This window comes from Nannospalax galili, unplaced genomic scaffold, assembly GCF_000622305.1.
Source record: "Nannospalax galili isolate Female #2095 unplaced genomic scaffold, S.galili_v1.0 scaffold1272, whole genome shotgun sequence".
NCBI lineage: Eukaryota > Metazoa > Chordata > Mammalia > Rodentia > Spalacidae > Nannospalax > Nannospalax galili.
Window position 1 is genome coordinate 1,241,361 of NW_008332402.1, and position 9,652 is coordinate 1,251,012.

At 42.0% G+C, this 9,652-nt stretch overlaps 1 protein-coding gene across 5 annotated transcripts in view; it reads left to right on the plus strand.

Moving 5' to 3' along the window:
* The window catches only part of Slc10a7 (solute carrier family 10 member 7), a 276,689-nt gene that overhangs the window by 201,165 nt on the left and 65,872 nt on the right, over positions 1-9,652 (plus strand). For all 5 annotated transcript variants that reach the window (XM_017796730.2, XM_017796731.2, XM_017796732.2 and 2 more), the window contains exon 6: positions 955-990. In XM_017796730.2, the coding sequence (XP_017652219.1) occupies positions 955-990 (36 nt within the window). The remainder of the gene's footprint in view (positions 1-954; positions 991-9,652) is intronic.

Here is a 9,652-nt window from a genome sequence, read left to right on the forward strand (position 1 = left end):
CTCTCACATCACACACGCACACACGCACACACACACACACACACACACACACACACACACACACACACAGAGCACAGTCTTAGACTCTGAAATTTGAAAGTTCCAAGTAGAATACATTAATGAAAACATAGACTGCTCTTTTTGGTGTAAATCGTAATAAAGTACTAAAATAAAGGAGGAACTCAGAGATGGATAACCATCTGCTGCTCTCAAACTGAAACCTGTCACATTAACTCCCAACTCAAATACATACTTTTTAAGGTTTACCTTCAAGAAACCTAAAAGCTTGTATCCTGCCTCATCGGCAACTGCCTGAAACTGTTCCCTGTCATCGAAGAAAATAAATCTTTTGCTCGTTTCTGCCTGGGGGAGACAGAGGGACTGAGGTGGTCCTATGTGGCTGAATTAGATGAAAGACTTCCCTTCCACCATGGAGACATGGAGTCTAATCAAGTGAAATGAGTTTTGAGATCCCAGCTCATTTCCTAGGGGAGATCAGTTCACATTACAAAATCACGACATCTCATTCATCACAGCTGACGTGGTCTTTGCTCAGGAGAGGACCTCAACTGGGACTGAACCACCTGTCTTCTCTCAAAAAGGGGCACTTTATCCAAGTTAAGAGTGGAGAGCCTTGGAATGAGAAGGCTTGCCAGCCACCAGCTTCCTCCATGGGGGATGTGTGCAACAGGGAGTGGAAGTTGGGTCTAAGGGGAAAGGTTAGTTTAAGGAGCACTGGGTGATAGTAATTTTAGTGATGGTGTACAAGTAGTCATTGTGAGGACATTAATGTGAGTAGAGGGGATGCACGACTGGGGCTCCCCTTTCTTTCCCTCCTCATTTTGTTAAACAGGAGTGTGAATGCATCCCAATGCATGGGTTCAAAATGGGGAGGACATGGCATGCATTGTGCTCTCCAGGCTGACAAGTGACTATCACTTTCATTTCTTTCAGGGCATCGTTGTAACACCACTGCTACTGCTGCTTTTTGTGAGTATTTTGATATTGCTTTTCATATCTTTAATTAGTACCTTCTATTAAATGCCGTGTCCTGGACTGCAGATGTGACTTGGTGGTAGAGCACTTGTCTAGCATGCACAAGGCCCTGGGCTTGAACGCAGCACCATAAGGAACAAAAAGAATCCCACAAAGCCGCCTGAAAGCCTTCAAGGAAGGTCTGTAGAGTAACATTGAAATTTGGATTCTTTAGCACAATTTGGCATCACGTTTTGAACCTTTCTTCCAGAGGACCCAGAAGTATTGACCCAGAGACACAGAAAAACCCCATAATCTCGTAATCCACGGGCAGCATCGGGTCTGTTATTAGGCCTCCAATACCTGGATAAATCATTAATTATTGCAAATTAGTAACCTGTGGCACGAGTCACAAATGTGCGATTCATTATGTTCTGTTTAGGATAGCTACAGTGACCTAGTGTTTGATAGTTTCTGACAAAAAGAACCTCGAGCCAGCAGATCAGAGACAGCTTAGATCCCAAAGCTGGTACTAATATCAACTTGTTCCCTCACTTTGGAAAGATTGCCTTAGCATGTCCATCTGTAAAATGGGAAGCAAAAACCACCTATTGCGGTCTGTCCCCCAAGGACAATGGATGTGCTGCATTTTAAAAAAAGGAAACTACAAGTGCTGCATTTTAAAAAAAGGAAACTACAAGTTAATGCAAGCCACTGGGTAACTCAACAAAATTTGTTCTGAAAACAGGAAATGCTAATTAACTAACTGTCGTAATTCTTTTGGCATTAAGTGTATGAGAAATTAGATGAAAGATTATAATAGAAATTAATGTTATCTCACACTGAGCAAAGCATATGTGGTCATGAATGATACCTAAAATATTTTATGAACTGTGCATCTTTTCACACACACGTCTTCCGACTATAAATCACTCTACTTATCACGGAAATGTGGTGGAGAGACTGGGAGCGAAACGAAGCTGTGTGACCAGCACTATTTGTCACTGACTTAAAACTATGGGGGAAATTTATTTAATTATAGTGTAATTACCCAAGTTGGATTCACTTAGTATAATAGACTGAGGGGCATAGTTTCTTACCAGCTGGGTAGGAGGTTACAGAGGGCTAGATATACTACCAGACAGTTAGATTCTGCATCTTTCATGAAAGACATCACCTTCAAGTAATAAGCCTCTGCTCCACTTCCCGCCTGCCTTCTGAAGTGCAAAGTCAGAAGAGTCAAGTTATCACAGCACAACAAATCTCATGCATTTGGACGCTACCAGTTCAGAATTTGCAGCAAATCAAATCAGTGGATATTTGCATTAGCTTGGAAATGACTTGCTATCTGCCTGCTTGCACAGTAGATGTGAGATACTGGAATCATCCATTAGTGTTTTCACCAAGAAAGAGGTGAAAGATTGAGGATCCCAAGAGTAATATTCCTGGAGCAGTCTTCAGCAGGCACAAAATAGAGGCCAGCCTGAGGTTCATAAGACAAGTACAGACCTCAGCACCTAGCACGTGTGCAGTAACGAACTGCATAGCCTGGGCTTTGTACATTGCAGAATGCAGATGCCTCTTATTCATGTGACTTAGTTAAGAAGAGAAGCAGGAAGCTGGAGAGATAGCTCAGTAGGTAAAGTGCTTACCAGGTAAGCATGAGGCCCTGAGTTTGAGCCCCAGAACACACGTAAAAAGCCAGGTGTGGTGGATATGCTTGTAATTCTAGTACTGGGAAGGGAGGTCCCAGGAGCTCACTGGTCAACCAGCTTGGCCAAATTGGTGAGCTCCAGGACAGTGAACAGACACTGTCCAAAAAAAAACAATGAGAAAAGGTGGAGAGCAACTGAGTAAGTCACCTAACGTCAACCTCTGGCCTCCACAAGGCACGTGCACACACATGCACAGGCACACGTGCAAATACAGGCATACATACACACAGAGCTCAAGGGGCAAAGTTTCAGCCACAGCTACATCACCGAAACCTGCAATCTCTGGTACCCTCTCTTGATAAAGAACCCAAGGAGAACACCCCTTTTTATCTCCATGCCACAAGACATTTTCTCAGTTACTCGTATTATGATATCACATTATCGCAAGCTTTCCTCTACTCACAGAACCTTGAGCTTCTGAGCTTTAGTTGGCTTGATATTTTAAAATAGTAGAACTCTGTGAATATTGAAAGATCCCAAGACTGAACTGCGAAGCTCAGTGCTTCCCTTCTGAGCCAGTGGGCTATCTCGGTAGGTTTGAAAGTGTCATCTCACATCAGTAGATACTTCTGTGTTCACATGCATACCGCACACCTTTGTCTGCTTAGGTTATTATACGTTCTTCAAACAATGAGAATTTATAAAACACTTGGATTGTAGGTTGTATTTACTGAGCAAAATAAGAACCTGGGAGACTTAAAATATGAACACATTCTAGAAAAGCTATATTTTTTTCAACACCTTTATTATGAATTGAATTGTTGCTCCCCAAAAGATTTGTTAAAGTCCTAACCTTCAACATACCAGAAAATGTCCCTATTTGAAAACAGAGGTATTACAAATAGAGTTAGTTCAGATGAGATCGTACTGAAAGAGGGTTGGACCTTAATCCAGTGTGATCAGCGTCCTGACAAAGAGGCAGAGATCCACAGGAAGACACCATGTGGCAATGAAGGCAGAGATCAAAGTGCTACAGCTGTAAACCAAGGAAGGGACATCACGGATGCTGACAGTCTTCAGGTTCTAGAAGAGACAGGGTGCTTCTGTGCACATGGGGAAACATGGCTGTGCTTGATCTCAGACTTAGAACCTCCAGAGCTATGAGATAATATGTTTCTGTTGCTTTACCCTGCCCAGCTTGTGGGCTGTTCTGAAAATGGTATTGTCTTACTTTATAATATTTTGAAGATGGGAATTTCTTGGTATTAAGACACAGTTGCTAAGGAAGGTGATTTTTGCTGGCAAAATGTCAGTTCCGTATATTACTAAGCTCTTCTCAGAATGCCCTTGTAACTCTCACTCCACTGAAATCTGTCCTCTGAATCTTGCTTCAGCTGCAAAAGTCTTTCCTGCCGCTGAGCCTTGCAGTGGGGTAAGGCATTGTCCTTGCACTCTATCAACAATACTAAGTGACTTCTCATGCCTTCTCCATAAAATCTCCCACTTCCTTTAGAGGCTGTACCAATGCACCTATACTGTCCGCCCCTCTCCTTGCTGTAATTGGCAGTAGAACCCCAAGTCTTTTGCTATCAGGACAAAATTGTATGAGCATCTTTCCATTGTTTTCTTCTTAGAACTGCATTGGGAGTCATTGTGGGTGTCTTCAGAATTCACATAGTTGATCCTTCTAATAACCCAAGCTCTTTTACTAACTCATGCCCTTTTACTACAAGTCAGCCAACTACTATAGGCTGAGCCTTGACTTAGTTACTGGTAATAATGTCATCCTCCATAATTAAGTTTTCAAATACCTTCTCTGACCAATAAGCTCCCTGTATTCATAGCACACGCCCCAAGTCAAGAATTCTCCAAACTCACTGAAATGGCCAATTCATTTACCTGATTACCTTTATAATGCCTTAGACTATACCCACCTTACATTCATCCTTAGGCTGTCACATCCCCTCTCATTCAGTCCTGTGCTCCCTGCTTAAGTCCCTTCAACATGCCCTGCCCTTCAGTCTTCCTTATCTTGTAACCCCATCATCACAGGGGCTCAGGCTGGGAGCTACCCCTGTTTTCACTCTTTCAGTTTTACCTTCAAGTTCTATATTGGACATGTTTAGACTGAGCTGCCCTCCAGACATCCAGGTAGAGACTTCAGATAAAGTTGTATGAATCTGTAATTTAGGGGAGAGTCCAAACCAGAGATATTCATTGGGAAGAAATCAGCATCAAAGATGATTTCAAGTTTGACTGGAAAAGAGAGAACGAGAGCAGAGGAAGGAAGTAGTGCAAAGCAAGCCGTAGGGTGCTGTGGTGTTAAGGGAGCCACAAAGACCAAAGAATGGCTGTCTTGCCTAGGAGGAACACCACGAGATTATGATGCCCCAGAAGTCTAGAATGTGTTTCAAAAGATGTATGGAGTGGGGTGCCAATTCAAATAAAATGAATTGGCCATTGGTTTAACAAGATGATGGTCCTGGGGGCCTTAAAAGAGCTCTCTCACTGGAATTGTATAGTCAAGAGTCTGACTGAAGTGGACTTGATAAAGAATGAAACAGGAAACATTTAAGAATAGATTAGTACATGCCTTTGATCCTAGTCCTCAAGAGGCAGAGGCAGGCAGATCTCTCTGAGCTCAAAGCCAGCCTGGTCTACATAGTGAGTTCCAGGTCAACTGGGGCTACAAGAAGACCCTGCCTAAAAAGGGGAGGGGGGCATTAATTGATAGCTTTGGGGAGTAATTTTGCAGTAAAGATACAAAAAAAAAAAAAGATCACAAGACTATTCCTTTTTTTTTGTCTTTTTTGAGACAGGGTCTCCCTGTAGCCCCAGCTGTCCTGGAACTCACTATGTAGACCAGGCCGGCCTTGAACTCACAGAGATCCACCTGCCTCTGCCTGGGACTAAAGGCGTGCGCTACCACGCCCAGCCAAGACGATTCTTTTTTAAATTAAAGAAGTTATTAAATATTTGTATTAACAGGATCAACCTAGTTGTAGAGGGATAAATTGATACATAAGAAAATGAAGGTATATTCTTGGGCCCACTCTTTGAATTGAAGAGGTTGAGCTCTTGTACAAAGTGAAAAGTGTGGCTCCTCATCAGATAATTCATCCATAGTCTCTGGAGGAGGTCATGGTCTCTGAGCAGAAATGCAAGTAAATTAGCTGATCCAACTCCAGGGGCTGGCATAAGTCTTCTGATCATTTCTGTTTCCTCGTGGAAGTAGGAAATAAGGCTGGTGCTGGAGAATAAGAAATTCAGGGTGGCATTGGAGAGTTGGCCAGAGGTACTAAGTAATCCTGCAGAGAACGCACAGTGAACGGAATGCTTAGGTACACAGATGGTCCTGCATCACGAGGGCCATCCATCCACAGTCTTCATATTTGCTGCTGACTCACCTGGCCTCCTCCTCAGGCACCTACAGGACCCCTCCTGCACTTTCATCAGGTCTCTGGCCAAATGTCATTTTAAGTCAGGCACATTGTTTTGACTATTTCGTATCAAATAGCATATTCTGTTCCCCTACTGTCATGCTTATTATCCTGAGTTAGTCAGTGTTCTCCAGAGAAGGAGAACCAATTGGGGCTATCTCCTTCTTTATCACCATAGCTCTCTGTATTCAGATAAAGAGTATATATACACATATCAATGTGTTTATATGATGAGATTTATTATCAGAGTTGGCTCATGCGATTATGGAAGTTTAGAAGTCTTGCCATCTCTGTGTGCAGCCTAAGTCCAAAAGCCTACAAACCGTAAGAGCTGATGGCGTAACTTTCAGTCTTAGTTCAAATCCGAAGGCCTGAGAACTGAAGGGTGAGGTGCTGGGACTCCCAGAGACCAAAGACCTGAGAACAAAAGACCCCATTTCCCATTTCCGAGAGCCAAAACGGATGGCCCAGCATAAGAAGAAAGAGCAGTTTGCTCCTCTCTGCCTTTTGCTTTGTAGAAAATCTCCATGGATTGATTGGACGATTTTCACCTGCACTGAGACAGACCTTTACTCAGTCTATCCCCATGTTAATACTAATTCGTCCCAGAAACATCCAGATACACTCACTCCCCCTCCCCCTCATGTAATGTTTAATTAGTTATGTGGGCATCCACGAACCCAGTCAAGCTGACATGTAAGCTTAACCATCATATGTTATCCTTAGCATTTATTATTATATAACATCTTAATCACTTATTAATTTGTTTAGTATACTTCTCCCCCACCTAGAATGTAAAAATCATGAGACAGCACAACTTTAATCTGGTTTTGGTCATCACTGTAACTCCAGTGCTCAAAATAGTGGGTAGTCATGGAAGCCACTAAAAAATAAATTTTTCTAACTTATAATTGCATAATAAAATGGATAGAACTATCCAAAGAGTTGGGTTGGGATATTTTTAATACAAGCGTTTCCTTGTTTCATGTCTACCATTGGGGTACATATTGTTGATACAGGAATATTGGTGTACCTTTGAGAGTGATGGTGACTTTCTTGATTCCTGGGGAGCTTGACTTGCGGGGTTAGGATCCTAGAATAGCCACCAAAACTGCCTACAGCCCATAGCTTTTTGGGTTCTTAAAAATATGAAGAATGAAATTCATGAACTATGGAGGGTGAGTTTTAGAGAAATTTATCATAGAGTCCTAGATGGGAGTGTAAGAAGGAGGAGGGTTCTGGGAACTAGAACACCATCCAGCTGTTAGTCTGGGTGTTTTTTTAAGGACTTACACCAGAATCTGGGCTGAGACATGAGAGGGGAATGAGCTGGTCAGTTCATTTGGCCCAACCATAAGTTGTCCAGGTGCCCCCTCTTGGTTTCAGTCATGTCCTCACATACAGCCTCTGGCACAGATGCTCATTTAGGAGAACAGATAAACAGGACTCTCCTGGCCTCTAGCAAGGACATTCCCACCACTGTTGCTTCAGGGTCCTGCCCTACCTGACCATCTTCTACCTCCTGATCTCACCATTGTTATTAAGAAACTTGAAGGGACTTCACTTTCCTTTAAACTCTTCCTGTAGAGAGGTGGCACATTATGGTAGAAAAGCACGTTATAATAAAAATGTGGTTCAATTCACAGCCAGTACCAGTTGTGTAGCAGTTAGCTTCTGTAACCCTTCTCAACCTGTTTTTAATCTCTATAAAAAAGAGGATTACGATAAAATGAATTAATTTATGTAGAAGTGTGTGGTAAATTGTAAAGAACCATGAAAATGTCAGCTATCTTAGTTTTACATTTCATAAAGAAAAAATGGAAAATGCTCCTAGGAAGGCCACCAAGGTTGCCATCTCTCATTGAAATGCAGCAACCTGTAGTTGAGTCTTAAAACTGTAAGATGCTATAATCACGTATGATCTGCAGTCCTAGAATCTTATGCATACTGGAGCCCACTGTCTCCCTGGCTGATGAGAGCAGTGAAAGGCTTCCTGAAATACCATGTCTGTTCAAGCTGCTATAATAAATAGTGTAAACTGAGTGGCTTATAAACGAGAAATGTACTTCTCACCATTCTGAAAGCTTGGAAGTCTGGGTTCAAGGCAGAATCTGTGTCAGAGAGGCCTCCTTGCTGTCTTCATATGGTGACAGGGGTAAGCTAGTTCTTCAGGGTGACTTCTTTATGTGTATGTTTTACCAGCATGTATGTATGTGCACCATGTGCATGCAGTGCCCATGGAGGCCAGAAGAAGGTATTGGAGCCCTGGGAACTGGAGTTACAGGTGGCTGTGAGATGCCATACATTGTGAGCACCATGTAGGTGCTGGAAACCGAACCCAACCAGGCAGTCCTCTACAAGAGGAGCCAGTGCTCTTAACCATTGAGTCACCTCTCCAGCCCCTTGAGTATTTTTGCAAGGATGCTAATCCTATTCATGACCAATCAGTACCCTAAAGCCACACCTCTAATACCAGCACCTTGAGGGTATCTACATTGGAATTTGGGGGAGACAGAAACATTTACACCACAGCAAACCCAAAGTACTTTAGTATATATTGCATAGGTTATCTTGATAGCAAACATCTTTCTGATTTTGACAAGGGCAGAAATCATTGTTTTTCTATATTTATGATCAAATATGCATCTATCTATGAGAATTAATGAAGATCATGTCCAGCTTTAAATTACTGAATTTTACAAATTTTTTACTTGGTATTTCATAGTAATTTTCTTTATAGAACACTGTTATAAGTGTAAATGTCCAGTATTTTTTAACTTCTACTAAGCCAGGGATTTGTGTATCTTATTCAGTACCTTAAAGCTCTAGTGCCCAATATTATAAAATTGCTTGTTGGAAGGAGGACAGTAGGAAAGTGGGTGAGTCGTGAATGACTCGACTCATTCAGATGGTCAGTGAATGGTTAGAAGGTTAGGATCACAACCTGCCTCCTACAGTCTTACCTTTTATTTGCTGTGAAAATAAGCTACACTTTTTCAATAATGTTAAACAAAATATCCAGCTCTTTACTCAGTGCTAGAGTGCCTGCTGTGCACTGGGAATCCTACAGAGCTGATCAGACATTGATCCTTCCCTCACAGAGCTTATGGTTTAAAAGAAAAAATAGGGGGCTACCCATCTGGCTCAGCGGTTAACACTGTTCTTGCAGAAGACCGGGTTTCTAATCCCAGCACCCACATGGCAGCTAACAACTGTTCTAATTCCAGTTCCAGGAGATCCGACAGCCTCTTTCTGTCCTCCACTGGCATTGCACGAAACAGGTGCACTTACCTACGTGCATGCAATACACGCATACACATAAAATAAAAATAATAAATAAAATATTTTAAAAGAAAAAATAAGTATCATCATCACTATCAAAACAATCTACTGAAATGTCCATGGTCAGTCTCCAGACATGTGTCTCACAGACCTTACCTCATTTAATGCTCACAACCCCCCAGTTGTGTGCTACCATTATTCCCATTTAATTTTTTATTTATTCTTTTTTCCATTTTATTTATTATTTTTATTTTATGTGTATGTGTGTATTGCCTGCATGTAGGTAAGTGCACCCGTGTC